General features: G+C 40.0%; 1 protein-coding gene across 1 annotated transcript in view; it reads left to right on the top strand.

Annotated features, from left to right (window-relative positions):
* Window positions 1-26,755, top strand: part of MAN2A1 (mannosidase alpha class 2A member 1) — a 114,832-nt gene that overhangs the window by 7,057 nt on the left and 81,020 nt on the right. The window contains exons 2-3 of the mRNA XM_040089981.2: window positions 5,005-5,265; window positions 16,996-17,140. Of these exons, the coding sequence (XP_039945915.1) occupies window positions 5,005-5,265; window positions 16,996-17,140 (406 nt within the window). The remainder of the gene's footprint in view (window positions 1-5,004; window positions 5,266-16,995; window positions 17,141-26,755) is intronic.

The following is a 26,755-nucleotide window of genomic DNA, read 5'->3' as shown; positions in this document are numbered from 1 at the left end:
ATGTGCAGGGCTGGTCTTGGTGGGGTGGATCCCCTGTGGAGGCCCCCGGTGCTTCCCCAGGTCCTTAGTCCGGAGAGGTTGGAACAGTTCCGAGGAGAGGACAAAAAAAGCAAAAAGGAAGGAAAAAAAAGACAAAAAAAGAAAAGAAAAAAAAGGCAAAAAGCTTCAGCTATTCTACAGCGTCTAACTACGCTAGCACTAAACTAACTAACTGCTGGGGAAAAAAAAACAACAGAGCTTCTTTCGTCTTGCCGTGTTCCAACTCCCCCGCTTCAAGGTCACTCCGATGAGCAGAGTTTTCCTGGGGAAAAACAAACCGCGCTTGCCCTCCCCCCCTGCACCCAACAGACGATTGGGGATACACAGTCACCCCAGGACAGTGACAAAGGGAATGGATTCTGGCTTGTTTTGAACCAAGCACTCAGTGGTTGCTGGCTGAGTCTGGATGCAAGTAACCAAATTCTAGCTGATGTAACACCAGAAGTCTCTAATCTGGATTTCTTCCTTGCCTACCTGTTTCTATGAGATCTCCCCGTCTGTGGCTCTGTCTACTCCCTCTTCAATTATTTGAGCTTCAATTATTTGTCTTTTTATTGATGAAGTGATCACTAGTGGTCTCTTGAAACCACTTCATTTAGAGGAGTGGGCATTCACTCAGGAAATGAAAGTTCCAACTAGCATCTTTTCTGCAATGTACAGTGTTTAAGTAGGAGAAACTAAACATTCTCTACTTCCTCAGAATGAAATATGTTGAACTCTTATTGTATTACTGGGCTTCCCACCTTGTGCGGGGTGTCACTGTGCTCCTTTTTGGAGAGTCCTTGCTGCAAATCAGACTGGTGTCAGAAGCAAACAGAGATGGACAAGCAGAGGGCAGTGGGAAAGCACACTGCTCTGGAGTATTTGGAAATGAAAACGGCTGAAGGTTCAGAGCGACTGAAGCATAAGGAGCTTTCATGTAGCTGATTTGTGTGGTGATAGTGGCAGGTTTCTCAGGTCAGCTAATAGGTGTAGGCACTTCTTGTTCCAAAGGTGAGGAAGGCGTGTGGATCTATGTTGCCTTCACATGAGAAAATTTTGTTGGTTTAAGTCCAACCCTGTGTCACCACAGTGGTGGTGAACAGGTGTGCTGCTCATGTGATTCCATTGTCCTACCAAAGCAGCTGTAGCTACTTTCAGTGGATTTATTGGCACTTTGCACTTGTGTAAGTGCTTCCTTTGCCGTGAAGTAACTGGAGGATTGGCTTTATTGCTTTTTAATAAAACCTTTATTTACACATTTGTCAGTGTATAAAGACAGAGAAAAATGCAAGAAAGAAACTTACACCAAAATTGTCACAAACTTTTTGACTGGTTGTGTAGGCCGAGTGATTCACATTACTTTCAGTTTTCTTATGTTAAAACAAGTATGTAGATTAACGGTATCCTTTAGTGTTGTTCGCTTGTACTAGGTTATACATAGTGTATCTCCAATTTTCTGGGCAGTTAGGCATTTCTCAAAGTCTTGAATCAAGGTTTCTTCTTTTCTGAGAAGACTTGATGCTGTGAAGTCATGCACAGTTCTGCTAACATTTTTGACTTGTGTAACTAGGAAAGTTTTGCTATTCACTATCGACAAAGCCATGCAGAACCTGACACATTAGACAGAATTGGTTAACATAAAATTGGTACATCTCTGCTCAGATTGAAAAAAGTTTCAAAATCTCCTTGCTCACCCTCTAATGTGTGGAATAATTGAAAACTTAATTAAAAAAAAGTACTGCTGGAGTATGGTTTTAGTAATGGAGAGGTTCTCTGTGTTTCATCTTTTAATTAAACCTATTTAGTGTTCCCTGTAACATGCTTCTAATCTGTTTTTCTGGTAAGACAAGGCTTATTACTAGCAATTAAGATATTACTAGCAAATAAGATAAAACAGCTTTAGGATAACTTCAGTTTGGAACTGTTTGGCCTTGACATATGAAGTCAGGTGCCTTCCTTTAAAAATGTTGAAACTGAATTTGTTTTCATCTGTTAAATTCATTGTTTTGTAGTGTTGCAGTGTTTTTCATGTCCAGTTCATTTTTAAAAATCATTTTACTATTAAACAGGCAATGTCTCTTTAATATGAATAAGAAGAAAAGGTGAATGCACAATGAAAGTAGATCTAACTTTTTCATAATTGGGATCCATGTGAAATTTTCACCTTGAGTATGCATTCCTGACATGAATTATTTTCATACTGAATGAAGACTGGGATCCATTTCTAGACTGAGACACTGTTGTTTCTTAAAGTTATTTCTCATGGATCTGACATTTCACTACAAAGAGTGGAAACCGTAGTTTTTTATTTAATATTTTGCATTTAAGTTGAGTTAGCACATGACATGTTTAAAAGCTTTAGAAGAGAGGTGTGATATATCTCACAGTCTCCAAAAAAGAGGGCAGGATTTTCTGTACTAATCTTCTCTGTTAGGTTCCTCAACAGGAGGTTTTTGTAAGGATTTCTTTTTCCAAAAAGCAGAAGATCTACCTCAAAAGTTAAAGTAACGTACTTTAACAGACTTCTGAAAATCAGTGTACTAGGTAGGCTGGAACCTTGCAGCATACAAATTATTGCTGGATGTATGTAGCAACAAATAAAATTGTTGATATTTAAAGGTCACCTGGTAACAAATTGCTATTTGTAGTCAGGGAACTTGGTTTACAAAGAAAAATATTTTGTCACGTCATAAACAGTAATCTGGTAGAATGTTATAGATTTTTCAAGATTTAAAGTATAATAAGTTAAATGAAAGGTATGTCTTAAAGATATGAAATATGACATGACCACCAAATATCTGTCATATAGAGACTGGCAGTATATGCTGGTGCGAAGGTCAATCAAACACTTGTGAGGTTTTTATATATTTCTTTTGTTTTCCACTGTGTCTGTTGTTGTCCTGGAGAGCTTATAATTGGCTAGACTATATAAACCAGATTGGTGGTGTATTCTGTGGTCAGGTAGTTGACACGCTGTTGCTAAGCAATGTAAAACTCGTTTTGTGTAAGAAAATGTAAATACATATATGGGAGTATGTACATGTATGTACATACATGAATGAGAATAAAAAAATTTAAACAGTTGTCTGATTTTGTAGTTGTAGAGACAGTGTTGATAGTGGTGGGATAGATGTGAACAGTGCTTCAGCTGTTTGCACACTTGATAACTCTGAACTGTACTCATGCAGTGAAGCCGGGAATGTTTTATATGGATGGCACTGTACTGTAACTTCCTAGGAATCTAAAGATCAGAGCCTGAGGGCACCCTGTTAAATATTGTTTTATATATATTATTTTTAGATTGAGTGGCATAATAGGCTATTAGGCTTTGTGTAGAGAAACCTTTCTTTCAAAACATCACAGCTATTGCAAGGCAAAACACTAATTTTACATAGAAATGTGCACAGAGGTATCTTTAACATAGCATTTGAAAGATTTTAGCCTGGTTGTTTCTTTTGTGCCACCAGAGGGCATGGGACTACAGTCTGTTACTTTTTTTTTCTTTCCAGTATTCCATCACCTGCCTATTGATTTCTTCTTGTTTTCAGTTCATGCGAGATATATCATCAGTTCTATAAGTTTCTAGAATTTATCTTTAAACTGTTGGGATTCTAGAATGTTGGTCCTACCTCTCATGTTGGTCCTTAATCTGGTTCTGTTGTGTCCTGGTTTGGGACAAATTTGGGAGAAAACCCTTGTATAGGATCCCTCTAAGGAAGCAAACCCACGTGGCTTCTCCTTCTAACTGATCCGGAAAAAACCTCAAAACCCTCTTTGGAGAAAAGTGGAAAAAACTATTTTACTAAACAAATGAAGTGCATACAAGTATAAAGAATGAATAGTATGAAACAATAAAACCTCTCCTTCTGAAGTGAGATGGCAAATTGAGAAAGTCCTTGCCGTGGGTGTAGCTCGGCTCTCTCTCAGTCTCTCCTCAGTCTCAGTCTCTTCGGCACTGCTGGAAAATGCCGAGGTCCAGGCCCCGATGGGCCGTAGGTGCAGCCCTCAGTGCTCCCCTGGGTTTTTAGTCCAGAGCAGGTTTAAACAGTTCCAAGAAAAAGGAAAAAAAACAGTCCAGGGAACTTCTCTGCTCTAGCTAGCTGAAACTAACTAAAAGCAAAAAAAAAGATCTCTGTCCTGCAGTCTCTCCAAGCCTCCGCCGAACACGCTGTCTGCAGAAGAATGTGGAGGAGTCGGGCAGTTTTCTCAAAACAAACTCCGCGCTTCTCCTTGCTCTTAGAACCAGTCTTAAAGGCACAGGACTCAATGTACAGCACAAGCAGAACAGACGATTGGGGATACAGGCATCATAAAGTTACCCTAGGACATGTTGTCAAAATATATTTTTGTCTTTTGGGAAGCAATAGCTGTCTGCCTGTGTTGCATTTTAAAACTGTTACTGTTTTCAGGATGTATCAGTCTAAGAAACACAAACAAGTAGTGGATCAGCACTTCACACAGCCCATAAAATGCGGAGACAAACCAATAGGTTTAAAGAAGTACTAAAACATGTCTGAAAATTACAAAGAACTTCCATAAAGGTAGACTTATAGTAATGATAGTTTAAAATCCAAAAAACTAGTTAGTAACTATTGGTAGGGGTTGATTTTTGTTGTTGTTGTTTTGGGTTGGTTTGTTTGTTTGTTTTTAAATTCCTACAGGCTTTGCAAAATCAAGAGAATTTGAAAGAATGTACGCATCCACTTAGAAAGGATACCTACTCCTTTGCTTCAGTTGCTGAAAAGAAAAATGGATATATTTCAAATGTATTATTGTCAAAAGGGGGAAAAAGTGTAATGTACAGATGTTGTTTCTAATACTATACTATAGTCCTAAGAAAATAAGGCAGTGGTGCTGGGAAAAAGTCATTAAAATCATAAGTCACAGAGTAGCTGTCTACTGAATCAATGGTATTTGTGTTGAATGGTAAAATGTAGATGCCTGGAATAATTAAACTTTACTTTTTTTTCCCCTTTCCCCCAGGGCCAGCTTTCAATATTGCAAGAAAAAATAGATCATTTGGAACGCTTGTTGGCAGAAAATAATGAGATTATTTCAAACATACGCGATTCTGTGATCAATCTGAGCGAATCAGTAAAGGATGGACAAAAAAATTCAGAGGCTATAAACTTCAGTCAAGGATCTCTTTCTGAGCTGTTCCCTTCTGCTTCAGTTTTGCTTGCAGCTGACTCTGAGGACTGTTTGTTTGCTTTGAAAAGTGGAAGTCACAGTTCAGGTGTACAGGTAAGCAGTATGCCTTTCTCTGATTTTGCTGGAGTTTTAGCTGTCACTATGTGTTTAATTCTGAAAATGTCAAGTTGTTGCTAAAAGCTTGGTACTAAAACATAATAGAATTGTTGAAGTGACTGCTGTGTTTAACAGTGGTTCCTTTATATCTTTTTTAAAAGTTCTCTGGAAACTGAATGACGAAGAGCCAACATTTGAGAAAACTTTTAAAGTTTTAAAAAAAATCAAAGAGAACATGGTGATAATATTCCCATCAGTTCTTTGGAAGCAATTTTTTTGAGAGTCTCATTGAGTTTCCCCAACCTCTTCTATAACTGATGAAAAATAAACTGGATAGTCTTGGTTTAAATAGATTTTACTTCTAGGGACATACATATACATGAAGTTTGATGGGGAGGTAAAAAATGTTCAAGAATTAGTAGTTTTAAAAAAATATTCTGTCCTGTGTCCCCTTTTGAATGTAATTTCTGTATTTCAGCATTCCTGTGTGTCTTTGGTTTGTATAGGCACTTTGATGAGAAAGGAAGACTAGTGCAAAGATCAATTTTTGACTAGTTGGCATGAACTGGGGAGGTTGAAGTTTTTAAAGTCAAACACCTCAAGCTGAATTTATTTTGCTTTCTGGTGATGCTTGTGAGTTCATGGACTCTCATATATTCAGTTTTAATGAAGTGATTCAGAAGCACTGAGAATACTCTGTGAAGTTTGTGATCTGTACTGTTTTTGTGAGTCTTGTGGGAGTACTATAAATATTCATAGTACTCTAAAGCAAAGATTAAATTTGGAAGTCCAGCTTTCTCATTTTAGAATTTAAAGTATTTCCATTGCAGGAGAAAAACAGTGGACTTCAGACAAATAAATACATGTATTAGAACAACTGTAACCTCTGATGTATCATCCTGAATACCTTTAAACGCTTCAATGATAGGCACTATCTATCTAATAAAATATATTAGTCTTTTATAGGGAAAGTAGACTTTTTAAAGCCAATATCTGGACACCTCTTTATGTGTCTGATATGCATTATGACTTCTGTGCAGGGAGGTGAAACATCTGGACCTGTGATTACAGGCTTTCAAGTTGGTGGATTATTAACAGGTTATTCATTGTACAATCTGTTACCATGTTAGGTGATGTAAATTTTTATGTGCATTAAATATATGTTCTAGTAAATAAATTTTGAGATAAAATACGTTGTCTTAAATTCTTGGGCACGTTAACCTGTTACGAGTGGAAGGTAAAACATATTTTTTAAAACTGCTCTTTGTTTTTTGCTTCATGTGTGTGCTATATAAGAACATACACCTCCTATCACCCAATGAACCTACTACTTACCTAATAGGAGGCCGTTGTAGCTAAATTGTTTTTGGATAATTTTCTTTACTTTTAAGTACATTTGCATGTACATGAGAAGCAAACATACTGTTCCCCTGCTCACACTTTCCTTTCTTCCTCGTGCAAGGAGGGAGGGCTTTAATATCGTTGCCTTGAACACTCTGCTCAGCGGGTTATTCACTGCCATCATTAAGTCACTTTAATATTGCTTCTGTATACTGTTATTTTCCCATCCTGTGCATTTGAACTGCATTTCATTTATGAAATCTAAGACCTTGACTTTAGCAGAATTCCTCTAGCGCCATGTTAATGAGCTGATCTAAATCAGAGATCTAAATAGTAAAACTAAAACCAGTTTTACTATATAATACTTACCAAGTCTGATGTATTCTGCATGCTTAGTTAATTTGAGTTAATTTTCAATAATTGTTTTGAGCACTTTTTGAAAGATATGTGTTAATTGCTGCCATTTGTAAACATTAGCTTAAACCCACAGATTTTTACATTACTTTTCCCAAGTTTGTCTCTCAGGTGGGTGTATGAGAGACTAGAAAGTAGTAAGAGCTAATATAGGTGAGATTAAGTGTTTGGATAAAAAAATAACTTTACAGAATGAAGGCAAAAGTGTCTTCCCTGAATAACTCATGGAAGTTGATTATAGTCTCCCATAATGGAGAAATCATTGTAAGAACATATTAAAATAAGTATTAATAAACCTTTTGATGGTGCAGTGAGAAATATTGCTGGATTTGCCACTCAAAGGCATGTGATTTCATAAAACAGAAAACCCAAGTTGCTATCATCATGAGATCGAAAAATTCTCAGATGAGACAGCTGGATGTTTTTTTCTTTGAAGAATTATAAGTCAAGACATTGTTTACTTGCTACTTGTGCTCTTTGTAAGTAGGTAGAAAACTGTAATAGAGCTTGAAACTGAAAATAAGGCTGACTTGAGAATGCTATCATTTAAGTCAAGTAAAAGACTAATGTGTACTTTTTCTCCAAAAGACAAATAATAGAGACAGGTAATAAACCCACAAAAATGAAGATGCCTGGATTACATATGGATATGACCTGATGCTTTTTCAGTTTAGTAGTTTAAGAAGTATCTGGCATTTGTGCTCAGAGAGGATGGAATTCTCAATAGCCATTATGCTGAACTGTAAGGTCTTTTAAATAATACATTAAGGTGTCCCCTGTCTTGTCCATTTCAACTACTGAAGCATCTAACATTCAGCTTAGTAATGTTACTCTTTTTGAAATGAGACATGAATCACTCTTTGAAAAGGTGGCTTGAATAGGCACAATATATGCTTTGATTTCTTCTAATGTTATGTTAGGATGTTACGTTTTCATGAGATTTATATAATTTCAGCAGTTTGAGTCCTTCTGTATAGAGAAAGAATAAGCCTGTATGGAAAAAAGACAGCTGATAACCTTCACAATGTTTTAATAAAAAGCTTGTAGCACATGGCTGTCTTCTGAAGCAGCCACAGTGAAGGCAGGCTTTTTGAATTTCTGTCTACTATTTTTTTAAAGTGCTTTATTACTATATCAGTATTTTATACTTAGATATGAATCTAAAATATATCCATCAGATACTTTCTTTAACCTCTTTTGCTTTTTTACTGACTGGTTTGGAATTTATTCTTCCCTTGCAATCATGTAGCTTGTTTGAGTTATGATGCAATTTGTAATTAATCCTTTGCACATTTCCTATTTAGGATGGTGTTGTATGAAAGAAAAAAAAGATTTACCTTCTGTCTTTTAGATGTATTTTCATAAGTGTGAGGATTTCAGCCTGATCTGGCTTTAGTTTATTATGGTGAAAGGTTTTGATTTTTTTTCTTGTCTTTTTTTTTAAAACTGCCTTAATTAACCTTTGAATCACAAAATGACTGGATGGTTGAGGTTGCCAGGAAAGTCTGGGTGTCATCTGTTCCAACCACCTGCTCAAGCAGGGCCACCAAGGATGAGGTGTCCAGGATCGTGTCCAGGTGACTTTTCAGTATCTCTAAGGATGGTAATTGCACAGCCTGACTGGGCAACCTGTGCCAGTGTTTGGTTACCCTCACAGGAAAAAAAAGACTTTTCCTGGTGTTCAGAAGGAATCTTCAATGTGTGTTCATCCCTTCTGAGCCTGTCTCTGGGCACCACTGGAAAGAGACTGGGCTCCACCTTCTCTGCGCTCTCTGCCTTTGGTTTCCTGGGTGCTCCTTCTTGTCATTCTTGAAGATAGGAGTGATGTTGCTTTCCTCCAGTCTTTGAGCACTTCTCCTAATCACCATGATCATTCAAGGCTTTTTAAGCATGGCCTTGCAGTAGAGCAGCCAGCACTCGTGGGTGCATCCCACCAGGGCCCATGGACTTAGATATGTCCAACTGGTTTAGGTATTCCCTGAGCTGGCCTGGTTTCAAGAAGGACATCTTCCTCAGACCAGTTCTCTCCCCTCGATTCCTGAAGGCTGTTCTTGCGAGTAAGGACTGAAGCAAAGAAGGCATTCAGTACCTCAGCTTTTCCCATGTCCTGTGTCACCAGGTCCCCTCCCTCATTCAGCAGTAGATCTTGGCTTTCCTATAGTCACCTGTCTGCTTACAAAAGTTCTTCTTGATGCCTTTGACATTCCTGGGTGGATTAATTTGTCCTTTAGCTTTCTTAACATCTTTTCTAGGTGCTCAATGTTTCTGTATACCTCCCTGTATTAGATTTGCTTGACCAGGTTTTTCTGGGGGTCGGGCCTATTGGGGTGGGGGCTATATGTTCTCCTTGAGAAGTTGTTAGAAGCTTCCCCCATGTCTGACAGCCAGTGCCAGGTCACTCCAAGACTGATCCACCTCTGGCCGAGGCTGGGCCAGTGACATGTAGTAACACCCTGGGATAACAGATTTAAGATTGGGGGGGGGGGGGGGGGGGGGGAGGGAGGGTGTAGTTTCCCCCACGAGATCAGACGGCCACCGATGGCAAAAGAAGAGTCTTGACTCTCTGGCTTCGGGTTGGATATTTCTGCTTTTATTCTTAAGTCCTGCTCAGCTTTGGAGACCTTTCCCGATGGCTCACTGATGCCAGAGAGTGCTGGCCCCTCCCCTGCCATGGCTTTTTTCCCAGGGGGCAGGGCCCATAGGCAATACCCAGAGGCATCACACAATCAGTGATAAGTGGGAGGAAACAGGATTAGGTTTGAGGGGGATGGGCACTGCTGGGCGGGGACAGATAGAAAAGAACATTAAAAATCCGATGGAATATAAACCCAATTAATGCATTACAACAGGAGGGGGTGTAGGAAATCATACTGTATAGTAGTAATTGTGGCCAAAAGAGAGATGAGTATGTGAGAGGAGCAGCTCTGAAGACACCTGGGTCAGTGGAGAATGAGGGGCAGGAGTGCTCCAGGTGCCAGAACTGAGATTCCCCTGCATCCCATGGTGAAACCCCTGTGCCCCTGCAGCCCATGGAGGACGCCAACTGGAGCAGGGGGTTGGCCAAGATAGGCTGTGACGCCATAGGAAGCCCATGCTGGCAGAACCTGAGGTCTGTGGAGAGACGGGCCCACACTGGAGTGGGTTTCCTGGAAGGACTTGAGACTCTGTGGGGAACCCAAGCTGGAGCAGGTTGTTCCTGAAGCACTGCACCCTGTGCTGGAGCAATTAATGAAGAACCAGAGAAAGGACTCATGCTGGAAAAGTTAATGGGGAACTGTTTCCCATGGGAGGAATTCCACACTGCAGCACAAGTTCCTCCCTGTGGAGGAAGTGGATAGAGAAACATGTGATGAACTGACCATAACCCTCTTTCCCCATCTCCCTTCTCCAATAAGGGGAGGTAGAGAATTGAGGGTAAAGTAAATCCTGGGAAGCAGGGAAGGCTGGAGGGGAAGGTGTTTTTAAGATTTGTTTTACTTCTCATTATTGTACTTGGCTTTTGATTAGTAATGAATTTAACTACTTTCCCTAAGTCTGGATTTCCCATGGTAGTAATCAGTGAGTGATCTCTCCTTGCCCTTGCCTTGACTCATGAGCCTTTCATTGTATTTTCTCTCCCCTGGCCCGTTGCAGAGGGGACTGACAGAGGGCATTGGTGAGTACCTCAGATCCAGCTAGGGTCAATCCATCATACTCCCTGGTTATGTCTATCTGTCTTTTCCCTTGGTAGGCTTCGTTTTTTGTGTCTGAGTTTTGTCTGGAGTTCCTTGTTCATCCCTGTAGGCCTCCTGACATTTTTGCCTAAATTTTTACTTGTTGGGTTGAACTTCTCTTTAGTTTGGAAGGTGATCCCTATTACCAGAGGGGAGAGTAACCAGTTTTCTTGGATCCCTTTTCCTTCCCAGGGCCTTATGCTGTGAGATCTTGCCAGCAAAGTGTCCAGAGCCTGTGCTTCTGACGTCTATGGCTGTGATCTTGTATTTTGTCCACCTTTCTCCTCTCGGGGTCCTGAACTCTACAGTCGTATGGTCACTGCTGCCAGTGCTGCCATTGAACTTCACAGCCCTGAAGAGTCCGTCACTGATAGCAAATAAGAGGTCCAGCAGAGCGCCTCTCCTCACTGCCTTCTTGGTCTCTTGCATCAGGAATATACCACTCCTGTGCTCCAGGAACCTTCTGGATGATTTATGCCCAGCTGTGTTGTACCTTGAACACATAGCAGGATCTTTGAAATGCCCCATGAGGACTAGGCCCTCAAGTGTTTGTAGAGGGCCTCCTCCACCTTGTTATCCTTGATCAGATGGCCTGTTGCAGACATTCACTACCCTGCCACCCACACTGGTTTACTTTTTAGACCTTGCCCATAAGTTCTCTGTTGGCTTCTTATCCTTAGAATCATGGAATCTAAGAAAATCAAGTGTGATCTTTAATGTGGCAGTGCTTTGTTCATCACTAAACCATGTCCCTAAGCTCCAAAGCCCCGTGCTTTTCTGTACATTTACGGGGGAGATGATTCCACCCTTTCTGCAGGCAGCCTATGCCAATGCTCGACTACTCTTTCCCTGAAGAATTTTTTCCTGATCTCCAATCTAAATGTCCCATTGCCACGGCTTGAGGCTGTTTCTTCTTATCCTGTTGTTTGCTATCTGGGAGCAGAGCCTGACCCCCACCTGCTACACCCTCCTGTCAAGAAGCTGTAGAGAGCTGTGAGGTCCCCCCTGAGCCTCCTTTTCTCTAGGGTGAACACCCCCAGTTCCCTCAGGTGCTCCTCACTGGACTTGTGCTCCAGACCCTTTTCCAACTCCATTCCCTTCTCCGGACACACTCCAGCACCTCAATGTCCTTCTTGCAGTGAGGGGCCCAAAAACTGGATTTGAGATGCCTCATCAATGCCCAGTACAGAGGGACAATCAATTCCCTGATTGTGCTGGCCACATTGTTTCTGATACTGGCCAGGAAGCCTTCAGGGAGACAGCCCAGCATGCTAATTTCCCAGGAAGGATTTTGGGGATTTCTGTGTGATTGTAGGTACTGCCTTGCTTACCTACAAACGTTGGAGGTAACCCTGTTTTATTAATTTCTTATATTATATGTATATTTTTAAATCCTTCCATGTTACATCATTCCTGACCACTACTCCCTCACAGGGCTGCTGTTGATTCACTCTATCCCCTTTTACTCTTAGCCAGAAGCAGTCCTTAATAGTTCAGCCATCTTCAGGCAAAGGTACCTCTGCTGCTCATAGTTAGATCTCCTCTCTCCCAAGCAGACACAGATCTGAAAACAGGGTCAGCAAACCCCAAACACCAACTCTGAGGCCAATTATTGATCTATACTGACAATCCTCCTCTCACACTCTTACCCCCCCTCACTGGTGGATAAAAGAAGACACCACCTGTGACCTTGATTACCTACAGAATTCTGCAGTCAGTTTTGATGCAGTCTGTGTTGCCTCTGGCAATGTCACTGTATTGGTTGTGCATTGATTGGAGAAAGCTGTGGCAAAAAACAATTAGTGACTGGCTTTGAATGTTGAAAGCTTGATTAACCAATGAAACATGGGATACACCTCTTGGCTACACAGGTTGAAAATCAGAGGAATTGTGGGAAAAACTCCCTTTTTCTTCCTGCCTGGGAATCAGGTAACAAGTGGCCCTGATTTCCTCCCTGCTGTGGGAGCTGGGCCAGCCGGGCCCGTCCCAGGAAGCCTGCTAGGCCCTGGGTTGGTGCTGGGCCCAATGACAGCCAGACAGGGGGAAGGTAGGAGAATATTCCCTGTCCCAGCTGGATAGAGCCCGATTGGCTGCTAACATCTGCTGCCTATGCTGCCCTCCTCCATGTGGCCCCAGAGAGGCTTGGTCAGGCAGCCCCTGCTGAGGTGCCAGGCCCCTTCGCCCCGCCATTGCAGCCTGCAGGACCTGGCCAGGCTGGGCCCTTCTCCCAGCTGTGTGACAGACCATGCAGCTGAGACCAAAAGCGACTCTGCAGCCAGGCAAGTGGCCCTGCAGCAGCCAGAAACCTGAGATCTTGGCCCAGCTTCAGTGCTGCCTGACCCTACCATGTTTGGCTACTTCCCAGGAAAGAGATATTGTGCCCTCTGCAGACCTGGAAGAATGTTAACTCTCCTTGCACAGATGAAACCTGCAGAGCACTAATCTTTCTCTGAGTGAGAGAAAAGCCAGAGTGGGACATGTAAAGAGACAATACAAAGACATCGAAGTCAGTAAAGGAAGAGTTACATCTTACATGGAAGAAATTAGAAGATGCCTTGGTTTTAGGCTGAAAGTCTTTTGTGAGTCTTACGGTAATAGACTGTAATATGTTAGACTATCCCTTTAAATAGTGAAAAAATATGTATAGGGGAGATGATGAGAGTATTCAAATTGTAGATTTAAGTAAAGGCATTTGCTATGGACTAAGTAAATACTGAAGTTGCTGTGATCTTGTGAGAAGCTTGAACTAAGAGAGATGAGATGAAGATGAAGATCTGCTCCTAGAAAGAGAAAAGATCTCTGTTCCTAGAGGTGAAGAAAAACCTCTGCTTTTGGAATTGTTCATCTTTAAAATGATACCCCATGAGTATGCATGACCCATATTGCAGCAATGGGCCTGCTGTGATATGGGAGGGACTTCACAAGTGCAGATTCCCGGGCGGCTGTTTTACTGAGAGTTAAAAGCCACAAATGAACTGTTCTTTCTTGTGGAAAGTTCCACGGCAGATTAAAAGAGACTTCTCTCTCTAAGTGAACTGATGAATGACTATTTTTATAGATCGTAAAATGACCTAGAGTTCCCAATTTTGTCTCTATACATTGTCCATGAGAGGGGAAAGGAACCTTGGGGGAGAGAAGTGTTTTGAAGGTTTTATTCTGATTCTTATTAGGTTTTTTCCTCTTGTAGTTTTGTTAATAAACCTGTCTTTATTCCCTTTTTAAGTTTTGAGCCTGCTTCACTTTTTTCCTAATCCTGTCTCCCAGCAGAAAAAGAGGAAGTAATTTTAGTAGACACTCAAACCACGACACTACTTTGGGAAACAGAAATTGGTGAATGTGAAACCACTACAACATGGAAGTACAACAAGGAATAGTAGCCATTGAGTTGGACAAGCGTCAACAGTTCCTCTACAATATCCAGGATTAAGGCCTTTACAAGGCAGCAAACATCCCTAGATGATGGGTGAGGTCATTGAAGCAGTTATTTCAGGCAACTGTTGATAAGGATTCCAAGGCCTGTTTCGTGAATAGCAGTTTCTGTCTCTTGAGCTCATAGTCATATCAGCTTGGTTTGAAATAGCTGTAAAATTGTAGATGTCAGGGAAAAAGAAAACATGAATGTTATGAGTGTAAAAATTAGTATCTTTAAGAGTGCAGAAAGTTGCTTGTTAAATTTAGACGACATCCATAAGAAAAGCTCATAAGAATGTGTGGATTAAAACGACTTTTTAATCAAATATTTTCATGATTGAAATGTCCAAAGAGTTTATCAGTATTAAGGCCCATTCATTGTTAACTGGCAAATTTACAAAGTATGCATTTACATTTTCTTTAGAACATTATGTTGCAGGGAAAAAACACAGTTATTCAAACTCAGTTTTTAGAAAATACCGTATTTAGAAAATATCTAGTAACAAAACATTATATTATCTATTATATAGTATGTATTATTTATTCTTTATATAATATATAAATTAGCCTAATAGTGTATTTAGAAAATATGCTATTAGGCTAGCCAACTTCAGTGTAACCCTTATTTGGGCCCTTCAAGCTGACAGTACAGAATGCACAGATCTTCAAGTATTGCACCTATGTTTTCCACTAATCAATATTGTCCAAAGATTGAAGCAATCCTGAGGGAGCAGTGATGTGATAAGATCATCTCATACATGCCATAGATGTCTGGTGTACAGGAAGTCTCTCACAGGTTGTAAATATCTTGTGCACATTGCAGGCCCAGCTGAGGCTCTGCTAGATGTAGGATTACTGTGTTTTATTCCCTTCTTACATTACTTAGTTTCCTTTATACCATAAGGTGAAAGTCTGTGATGGATTGACCTTTTCTGGCTGTCAGATTCCAGCCCATCCAAGGTCAACCCACTGCACTTCTTTAAGCACCAAAATCTGGGTTTTGAAGATTAGGGATTGAGGTTAGGAAGTGGTGATGGCCAAAACTTGGACTGAACGTTGCCAGAGTGAAAAAACTCTGGGGATTCTTTTGTTGTTCTTATGAGGTAAAAGGACAAGGAGTGGAGAATCACCTTGTATGTGGGTGTGTGTAAAAATTGCACTTTCTCAGGATTTTTATGTCAATTTGATTTTAATATGGGAAATGTTGGGGATTTTTTTGTAAATGTAAGTGAAGTTTGTGAAGAATATGTGATGAATATATATTTTATTGACCGTTCTTAAGAAAGTGTTTCACAGAGGTGAGGGTGGAATGCTCTGAGTGCAGATATCCAGGTGCTGGCAGTGAGGGTCTCCAGTATTTGTCAGCAGAGGCCAGTCCTGCCCTGTGCCAGACACAGCTCCAGACCCATCACAGGATACAGCCTCCATCATGTCAGTACCTCTGACAGAATGGGTCTTAAGAAAGGGTAAAATGCTGCCTGTCAGTGTGGTACAAGGCTAGAAGAGGGGGAGAAACCTTGGTTCTTGATGAAGGAAGCAGAGAAGGTATTCTCGTCACTGGAGTAGGTTCGGAAGATGACAGTGGAGCAAGTGTTTCCCTGAAGCCTGTGCAGGACCTCATGCCAGAGCAGGTAGATACCTTCAGGAGGAGCTGGAGCCTTTGAGGGATCCACACTGGAGAAGTTCCTGGTGTGCTGTGGCTTGTGGCTCCCATGCTGGAGCAGGCAAAAAAATGTGAGAAGGAGAGAATGACAGAGAGGAAACCTTATGAACTGATCTCTCGCTATCCAACTCTATTTTAATTTGCAACAGATTAATTTAATGTTCCAAAAGTCAGGTCGGTTTTTTTCTGTGATGAAAATTGGTAAGTGACTTCCGTGCATTTATATTCAGCCAGGACAGAAAGCACCTTACCACTGGGAAGGTTTAACTCCTGTGATGTTGAAGTAATGAATGACTGCTATAGGAGTCCTTTTTTTGTGCAGATGAATTGTTTTTTATAGAAAGTTTGTCAGGTGTACAGTTGTAGTCTAACATGGGTTTGGAACTGATTAAAGTTTAGTTATTAAACTAGAGTGTCAGGACTTGTCTGATGTCAAGTCATGTTTGTATCTTGTTTTCTTTCTTAAAAGCAAACCAGAGCTTTACAAAAAAAAATTCCTTGAATCTCATATTAGTAGACTCTCTTTAAAGCTGTATGTTGCTCTCTGAGTTTCTAAGCAAATTGTTACAGTAATTCTAGAGCTGCTTTTTTTATCTCTAACTTTTTTATTTGCATTGACAAGTGAAATGTGTCCTTTGTACAATTAGTATATTGGGCAGCAGGAAATGTACAGGTAGCTTTGTTATAGCAATTGGCTATAGTTATCAACATTTTTTATTGATAGCTTCTTTCTGTTCCTTTTTTGTGAGTTCAGCGTTGCCTCTATATCTCTCATGCTGTCATTCCTTCTTGCTCAGTTTATTTTCTTCATTTCCTGCTGTAATGTAACAGCATACTGTGTTTTTCTCTCTATAATCATCTTCATACCCTCCTGCCCAATGCCATTGTGAGCTGCCATAATTTTTGTGACTTAAGGCTCTTAGTCCTACTATTTATTTAATCAATGTCCGTTTCCTCAGAACAGAGCCTCTCCTGGCAGCACCTCTTCCTGGCAGCTGTGTCTTGGGTGTCTTAGTGTGATTTGAAACTTGCTCTCATTTGTCAGTTTTATATTCATTTGGGACTTCATCTCTCCCTCTGTAATGAACAAACTGATTCATTTTAGGTGAAAACAGCTTTGTTTTTTAATAGAAGAACTGTTTCTGTGAGTTCATGTTTTATATTCCTTTAATTTTTCTTTTTTAGATGCTGGATGTCTATGACATCCTTCCTTTTGATAATCCAGATGGTGGCGTTTGGAAACAGGGATTTGATATCACATACAATGAAAATGAATGGGACAGTGAACCACTTCAAGTTTTTGTTGTGCCTCACTCACATAATGATCCAGGTAATATATTAACTGTATTGATTTGAGAATCTAAAGGCTTTTGGATTAGGAAATGTGTTGCCAATTCTGTTAAGATTTAGGATTTTTTTTGAAATATACCAGTTAATATGATAGATTTAAGTCTAGCAAGGCAGTTAAACAGATGTATGATTCAAGTGCCATTGACTTCCAGTAACAGCTGTTATTATACAAATTGTATGTCTACTGAATTTATTAGCTGGAGCAAAATTTCAGTCTTGAAATTGGAAAGTCACCTGCATTTCTGGTGACCCATTCGGTTTATACATTGCTGCATTAAATGCCATCTGTTCTTATTTTGACTTTTTGAACTGTCATAGATACTTAACCGTTAGCCTGTGCTAAAGAAAATGTGCTTTTAGGAGATGTGGCAATGGCAGATCTGAAGGTTTTGATGCTTCACTTTTTTGTACACACCCCCAACTTATAGTAGGATAATGAAAAGTCTAGATTTAAACAGAAATCTAGGTATGTCTACATAATTTCGTTTCCACCCAAGCAGGTTTACAGTGTAATTAGCAAAATGGAGACGTGTTCCTTCGTTCTGGAATGACTTCTTGGAAAAATTTACCAAAAAAAGTGAATTATGCTGTGTTGGGGGTTAGGTTTTCCTGTGGAATTTCCCCTCCCCTCCCCCCCAATAGTTGCTAAGAGACTAAATACTGATGCTTAAAGGGTACTTGACCCACCCAAAAGGTAGTACATCACTTAGTTTGAGGGGGAGGAAAGGGATCAAGGGCTCCAGGAGCTGAGGGTGGCCTCGGTCTTGGAGACGAAGGTCAGGCGACTGCTGGCTGCGTGAGGAGTCTACTGTTAACGGGGGGTCCGGTCCTGGGAATTCTATCATCTGCCAGAGTGCCCAGGAATTCAGAGCTCCTTGCTTGCGCTGCTGGAGTTGGGTCAGACCCTGTCCAGCCATCGCGGCTTCTTCAGCACTGCTCACTTTGCCTGCTGGGACACCTCCTGCCTGCTGGGACAACCCACCATTTCCAGCCATCAGCCCCGGAGTTTTTCCACCATTTCGGCTTGGTGCTCTTGGGGTCTCAAGGGATCAGACTGCCCAGGACTTGTGAGACAAAGCCCCTTGGTGTTCTTTGTTCTGTTTTATTATTATTATTGTTATTGTTATTGCTGTTGTGTTTGTTTGTCCCGTTGTATTTACTGGTAAAGGACTGTTATTCCTTTCCCCATAGCTCTGACTGAAAAAGCCTTTTTAATCTTCCAAATTATAATAACCTGGAGAGAGAGGATTGGAATTCCTCGCTCCTGGAGAAGCCCCGCCTCTCCCTAGCAGATATCTGTCTTTTCAAACCAAGACATGCTGCTATACTGTCTTCCTGTACTGATCATGAGAGGCACTGGTTGTTGTCCTAGAAAGCCACAATTTTAGTGCTAATAAATTTTACTACTGTATATCTCTCTAAAATTTAATTTGCTGTATGAAATATTGTGGATCTGAGTGAAGGTATGGTAGTTTGAATATAAATAGCTTTTACTTGCATGTATATAGCATTTTCAAAGAAAATGAATACTGGAATGTAGAATTACTATGTTGTCAAGTTATGATAGGTAAATTAATGCAGTATGGATATGATAAAAATAATCAGAGCAAATAATCACAGTATAAACCTAGATCTGCCTATGTATTGAGCTGTCTTTGAACCTTTGTTCATTTATTTCCTCTCTGGTTGTAGTTCTAAAAATGTCCCTAGAAAGAAGCAGCTCTGTACAGGCACATAATGAATCAAAGCAATCCTAAAGCAATATACAGAACTTCTCATTCTCTTAGGTCTACTAGAATGAGATGTGGAGTTTATCTGTCTCCCTTTTTTCTGCTGAAGCTGTTGGGGTCATATCCTAACTGGTACAGGATTGTTGGCAGTCCACTAGAGGCCAGTTGCCTGGTGTCACATCTGCCCTCCTGGAATGCCTTTACCTGAATTGAACAAACACCCTGTGCACAGTATAGGCTGAGGTAACTTCTCAAGATCATGAGGCTTGGGAGGTGCAGAGGAATGTCCTGAGGTAAGCTCTGAAGAGATTTGCAGATAACTCACCGGTGTCTATTCAAGTCATGAGGTTCAGTAGGGGCTCACTGTTCTGGCACTGATATATATATATATATATATATATATATATGTGTGTGTGTGTGTGTGTGTGTGTGTTTTTTCCATTTCTACTGGTACTTCTGCAGGTTCTATTAATTTAATTTTGGTTTTATTTACATACCTTCTGTATCTCTCTTCCAGTTTTTTTGTCTCTTTCTCACCAGAGCAGGTCAGGGAAGGGGAGCTGCTGCATGGGGCTTTATTTCCAGCTGGACTTAAACCACAACAGGCAACAACTTTTGTGCATGACAAGCTTTGACATTGGGTGCCTTAATAGGATTTGGTTCATCCTGTAGCACAAGTTCTATTTATGAAAAATGTCCCACTGAGCCTTCATTCTGAAGAATGTGGGAACTTTAAATTCTCACATCAAGATTATTGCTCTTTAGGGGAATCTGGACAGACGGGATAGGACCAATGCCAGTTGTATGAGGTTCAACAGGGTGAAATGTTGCGTCCTGCCCTTGGGTCACAATGACTTTTGCAGTGCCATAGGCTGGGGCAGAGTGTCTGGAGTGCTGCCCAATGGAAAACCTCTCAGTGCTGGTCAATAGCAGCTGAACATGAGCTGGCTGTGCTCAGTTGACCAAGAAGACCAAGGACACCTGCCCTGTGTCAGCAACAGTGGGGTAGCAAGAGCAGGGCAGTGATTGTCCCCCTGTGCTGAGCACTGGTGAGGCCCCACCTTCAGTGCTGTGTCCAGCTCTGGGCCCTTAAGTCCAGGGAGGAAATTGAAGGGCTGGAGTGTGTATAGAGAAGTAAACAGAGTTGGGGCAGGGTCTGGAGCACATGTCTGATGCTGAATCTGAGTGTATTTAGCCTGGAGAAAAAGAGACTCAAGGGGGACCTTATCTGAGAGGAGGTTATAGCCAGATGGGGATCAGGCTCTTCTCCCATGTAACAAGTTTCAGTACAAGAGGAAACTGCCTCAAGTTGTGCCCAGGGCAGGTTTAGATGGGATATTAGGAAAAATTTCTTCTGTGAAAGGGCACTTGAACATTGGAATGGGCTGCCCAGAGAAGTGCCATTCCTGCAAGTGTTCCTAAGAGCAGGTGGATATGGGCACTTAGGGACATGATTTAGTGGTGAACACAGTGGTGCTAGATTAACGATTGGACTTGATTTTCTTAGAGGTCTTCTCTTACCCAAATGATTATGTCATTATTTGGGTAGAGACTACCATATCTCACTACAAACCATATTCCTCCTCACTGTATGCAAGTAGGCAATACAGTCTGGAGGCTGTTGCTGGCTCAGCTGGACAATGGCAAAGGCCATTAATATCAGGCTATGCAGAACTTCATCAGAGACCCTATATTTTTAGATCTGTCTTTTGAGGCTAGGTGACTGAATAGCTCTGTGTTGCTTCTGTACAAAGGGCCTCCAAAACAGTGGAATTGTTGGGATGGTGGGCACATTTCTTCTCGCTCTCCAAATTAGGATGAAAACTACTAAGCTCATTCTGTGAAAAATGCCTTGAACTTTACCATGTATTTGCCATGATGCTTAAAATAGATATCACCTTTTGCAAAGTTAAAGAATAACAAGGTCTTTCTCTAGATCTGGAGACCCTCTCCATGGCATTCTTCTTGGTTCTTGGCCAACGTTTAAAAAGCACAACCAAACAACAAAAAACCCCACAAGCACACAAGTAAAAAATTCCAAACAGCTACCCCCCAGCAACAGCAAACCAGAAAAAAAACTGCACTACCAAAAGCACAAACCAAAAAATCCCACTAAAAAAACCCCGCAACCAAAACCACCCATCCTCCCAAACCCTCCAAAGGAATTGTGAGTAACTAAAATTACTTAACCTGTAAGATGGTTAAGGTGTTGTGGAGGTTCTTTAGAGAGACCTAGATGACCGCCAATGGCAAAAGGCAAGAGCCTGCACTTTGTCCGGGGATGGAAATTATAGCTTTATTTGGTCCCGAGCTATTTTAGCTCCTTTCCTGTCCCCGCCCATGCCAGAGAGCACCTGGCCCTGCTCCTCCTTAGGCTTTTTCCCGAGGCGGGGACCTGCCTAGGGGTAGGGACAGGCCACTACCCAATCAGGGACAAGGTGGGAGTGGAACAGAGTTGGGTTGCATTTCAGTGTGGGGGATGGGTGCGGCCGAGCAGGGGCAAACCACATGATACAGTTTCCAAGGGGAACAGGGAAGAAAACATTACAAATCGGATATAAAAATGAAACACAATATAAACCAAATTAACACACTGTAACAAGGTGTAAATATCGGTCCATAACCAGAGGTAGCTTCACCAGTATCTTTTCCCATTTAACTTCTTTTGTTATCAATCATGGAATTTCCTTTACCTTTTCAGTAGAAATTTCCTCATTGCTTAGGAGGGATATTAGCCATGTGTTTGTTTTTTTTTTTTTAATTTTACATATGAGTGATGCCTCTTGGAATACCTGAGAACTCCATTTAAGGAAGTTTAATCTGATTCTATTTTGCCCTTTCAAGCACTGCTCTGGCCCTCGTCCAAACATAGGGATGTAGGCCACAGTAAGCATAGCTTCAGAGATGGATTTTTACAGGCAGTTATTAAATTTTTCTTGGAGGGCATCATAAATTAGATCTGCATAAATTAGATCTACTTTCATCTCTGAAAGAGTCTTCCCTGTGATTGTCCCTTCAATGGCAGGGTTTGAAAATTTCTGTGAAGAGTTATGAGAATTATGAGACCTGTCTCCCATAATTTTGTTGCTGCTTTTTTTCCTGAATATGTTGTTCACAAGGATTTGACTGAAGTCTTAATGTTATTGCCATTCACCTTTGAGAGTTGATTTTCTTGCTGATGTCTGGTTTTTATTCTTAAATCTTCATTCTTAGTATGTAAGTTCTTAATGCCTTTACCATAAAATCGTGTCTGGCTTTCACCAGCAGCAACCAAAATGAAGAAATCTGTATCTCCTCTTGCATACAATCTGAATATCTTTAAGCTTGTTCAAGTTCCTCAGTTGATATCTGGTAGACATAGACTGAGATAGAACCCTGGTAAACATAAACCGTGCCTTCTCCAAAGATGATTGTGTGAGACTGGTTGTTGTTTACTTTTGCGAAGGGTGTTATAGAAATCTCATGACTTGATACTGTTTTTTAAGGACATTCCTGAGGAGTATTTTGCAGTATGAAATTTCCTATTAACAAGCACTTGAAAGAAGGAAAATACATCTGTAACATCTGGAATCTCCTGCTTAACTAATGGTTACCTTATTCCTTTCCCACGGAGAACTAAAAGCATTGTGCAAAGGGAATGCCTTCTGGAAAAAAAAGCTTAAGTCATGATGTATGAATGTATGAATGTACAGTGTAACAATGTATGTGAAAGATATTTACCAAGAAATGGGGTCAGTGAGGGTGTAACTATATCGGCTGTGGAAGCTTTACCTTTTCATTAGATTTTATGTTTTTGCATCTGAGGCTACTTTAACTTTTCATAAAACCAGTTATGCTAGTGAGAATCTGTAGCTCAAAGGAAAAGAAAAGGCCTTGAAACAAACTTAGCTAGGGATTGGCATCCCTGCCTATGGTGTGTGGCTAGAAATTGCATGGTCCTTTCCAGTCCAGGTCACTCTCTGTGAAACACAATCAATAGGGAAGGCGGTGAGTTTAGGTTCCACCTTCTTTTTTTGAGGGGTGATTGAATCTGCTGGTGCTCTGAAACACTTCGTGATGCTAAATCTGGGGTTACTGCTTCTGTGTGAAGCAAACTTGGGGTCTTTGTGCTTCTCTCTACAGCAGCTAATGTGTTTATCCATTTTGGAAAATAATCATTGAGAGTGGGTCCCCTTCAGACTTTTGATCACTAGGGCACAATTGTCTTCAGTTGCTGGCAGTTGATAAAGATTTGAGCACCTCAGTAGCATGGCTGATTTTGGGAGGACTCACCCAGAGTGGATTAATCTTAAGGCATGAAGAGAAATTTGGTTGTTGTGTGAGATTATAGCTATCACAGATCGGTGGTGATTCTGTCAGGAACAGGCTAAGGAATGAGCCAGCATATAACCTGCTGCTGTACAGAATCTTTATGTTGGCTCTCATCTGCTTTAATTGTGGGTTTTTTGTGACTGCCTGAAGCGGAGGAGGCTGAAATGCAGAGGGGAGAGCTCTGCTCAGGGTTGGCAAGATTGTCAACCAGCACAGATGGACTTGAAAGATGAGGTTTGGATATGACCAGAGGGATGGAAAGACACCTCTAGTATCTACTGATCTGTAATAATTTTGATAATGACTTCTCGTTAAACTGTTTAGGAATTGAGACTTGTGAGCTTTCTGATACATTTGTGTACCAGATAAGAGTATGTCATTGCTGAATTTGTTGGTTACAGACCTAGTATAAGCAGACTTACGTGGAATTCAAAGTGACTGAATTAGATTTTTCTCTTGCTTCTCTGCTCACATGCAAGTGTATGGGCACATAGGTAAGAACTAAACACTACTTTTTAACGCTTCTTCAGTTATCTATAACATTGGTAAATTTTCCTTACTGCCATTCTTGTTAATCACCTTTTATTATTTAAGACAGTCTCAATTTCTCAGAAGGAAACCTGTATAGACCTAATTCAGTGTTAAGATATAAGAAAACCATAAAATTTGATGCTATTAATACACCGCGGAGTTTCACAGAAGTTTTCTGAGTCTGGATATATTTCTCTGGTGACTTCTTAGTTTTCCTGACATGTTTGGAATACATATTGCTTAAGCTGTTGTCTGACCCACCAAAATACAAGAAATGCGCAGCTCACAAGTTTTTCTTGACATGCTGAATGAGGGAAATTAGAGTTTTATTCCTGGCTTATTTGGCAATATATCTGTGTTTGCAGAAGAGGTGCAGTTTCTTTAAAATTGATAGAACTGTTATAGAAAGGACACTTTTCACTGCTCATCAGTAGAAATTTCCTTTCCATCTTAGCTATGATGGCAGCAGATTTCAAATGTACAAAAGCAAAAGTAGATCTTGCATAGGAGTTAAAATGTAAGAAGTCTAATTATAATTTTGGTAGTACCTCACAGATCATGGCACATTTTACTTTTTGTGAAATGTGCAATCATTTGAGTTTTTAGTTATGCTTATGATATTAAGTCTGATAAATCAATTATTCTTGTTTTACCTTAAGCAGAGATCTTTTACAAGTTAAAGTATGCTGTTGTAAAAGTAAACGTACTGTCATACTTCTTTTATTTCAGTGTGTCTTATTCTATCTAAATTACTCTATTTTGATACATATTTTGCAGGAGCAAGAAGCTCATCTATCTAATTTCTTTTGAATCAGAATAAATGGTTTAGGACAGCAATGTTTCAGGGGATTTTCTTTCTTTCTATAATTTGACTATGTGAAACAGTAAAGTGAGAAACAATCTTATACAGCTTTTAGTTTACATTTGAGATTCCCTTACCATTGGGTTTTTCAAGTTTTCTTTCACAGTCTTGGCTGTGAGTCATTAATCTTTGTTGAAAAGATGCTTTTTGATTAAATTAGCACCAAAGTGTTATGTCAGAGACATCCATAAAATATTAACTTATATGTCTGTTCTGTATTTTACATCATAGAATGATGATGCAGTACTTGTAAACTAAAAAGAAAAATAATGTGTGTATGCTCTGCTTTAAAATAAGGGACTTTTTAAAATGCTCAATCTACAAAAGAGCTAACACGGAATTATTTTCATATGTAATCATACTTATTAAAATGCAAGTTAAAACTTAGCTTTTGGATTTATTTCTAGTATTTGCCTTATTGTCATTGCCTGTGTATGAGCAATTAAATACACATGCACACCATGCTTTAGAGCACTTCTTTTAGAGTTAAGAAGTCATGAATACATGTCCTTTGTTTGTTTGGGTTTTTGTTGTGGTTTTTTTTGGGGGGTGGGTTTTTTTGTTTGTTTTTGTTTGTTTGGATGTTGTTGTTGGGGTTTTTTTATGAAAACCTTTTACTGTTGCATTATGTGAAGCTTGGATGTAAATAAGAACAAGGACATCCTTGCAGTTTATAATGCTTTTTTGCTTCCTCAGATATCAAAATGGTCACATAACTGTCTTCTCACAGGGACTAGTTAGTTGAGACTCAAACATAAATGAAAAAAAAAAATACTGATAATTTTTACTAACTTGGGTATACATTTTAAAGGCAAAGAACTGAAGTTCCACTAATATATTTGCAAAGAGAATGCTTTTATTTTCTGGGAAGCTGTACAGTGCTAGCTGAAATTTAATGGTTTTATTTTATACTGGCATATAATTAATAAATTACTCAAGTTTCTTGTGTTGCAAGAAGCGTCACTGATGTGTGAATTTTAGACTCAGTGAAATTAATTATGATCTCCGAAAAAGTAAATCAGAGATGCAAACTTCTATCAGAAATGGATTAATCTAGTATATAGTGGCATAATATCTCAGAAATTCATGAGATCTGCTTCTTCATTGAAGCAGACTTCATCATAAACAAGACATTTTTTTAAAGGCACATTTCCTCTTAAACATTGGAGGGTGACTTGTGGAAGTAAGCAATTGAAAAACCTGCTTTATTTCAACAGTTAATTTTAAACTAAAAGACCAAAAAAAAAAAAAAAAAAAAAAAAAAGCAAATGTAAAAAACCCTCCAGGAGTCTTGCAGGTATATGTAAGCAGTACCTAAATACTTTTGCTAGAAATGGATTTGTGATTCTTGTCATGACCAAATTGTTAAGTGCTTTTCCTTTAATAAGGTTACTTTTTGAATAAAGCTAATCTCTCAGTTTCTGTTCTGATTTTGTCCTGAAAGTTTCCTTTTATCTCTACATCTGTGTGAACAATGCTGACACAAGACACCCTTTCTTTAGTGCAAGGAGCTGATAGAGCTTCAAGAAAGAATTTGAACTTGAAAGTGTAGACCGGAATAGTAGCAAATCAATTGTTTCAGGATTTTTTGCAGAGCAATGAGTTGTGTGGACATTCAGACGTGATTCTTGGAATCTGTTGTCAAGCCAAGTAAATTTACGTTACAGTGGGGGAAAAAAATGATGAAACAAACAGCTGCATGACAATGATAAATCTGATGAAGCTGGGGAAAGATAGTAAATTTCCATACTTTTGAGGACAAGCATGAGAGAGAGAATCAAAAAGCAAGCAGCTCAGCAGTGTGTACCCTTTGTTATCACAGGCTAGCAGAAAATGAAAGTAACTGGCAAAATCCTCAATGTGTATTAAGTCAAGCCTAGCATAATAATATGAGAGGCAGTACTATTTTTTCTCTTGTTTACAGGGTTGTTAAATATTGGAAGGGTGGAGTCAGCATCACTGGAGGTATTAAAAGAAAAACTGCACGTGGCACTGAGTGTCATTGTGTGATTTATGAGGTGGTGGTTATTCAGAGGTTGGACTTGATAATTTCAGAGGTCTTTTACAACCTCAGTGATTCTGTGATCCTGTGATTTTTGTGTTGACAAAGGGCTTTATGTAGATTTAAACCACCAAGTGTTATTTTGCTATTAGTAGCATA

This window comes from Hirundo rustica, chromosome Z (genome assembly GCF_015227805.2).
Source record: "Hirundo rustica isolate bHirRus1 chromosome Z, bHirRus1.pri.v3, whole genome shotgun sequence".
Lineage (NCBI taxonomy): Eukaryota > Metazoa > Chordata > Aves > Passeriformes > Hirundinidae > Hirundo > Hirundo rustica.
This window is presented reverse-complemented; position numbering and strand designations above follow the sequence as displayed.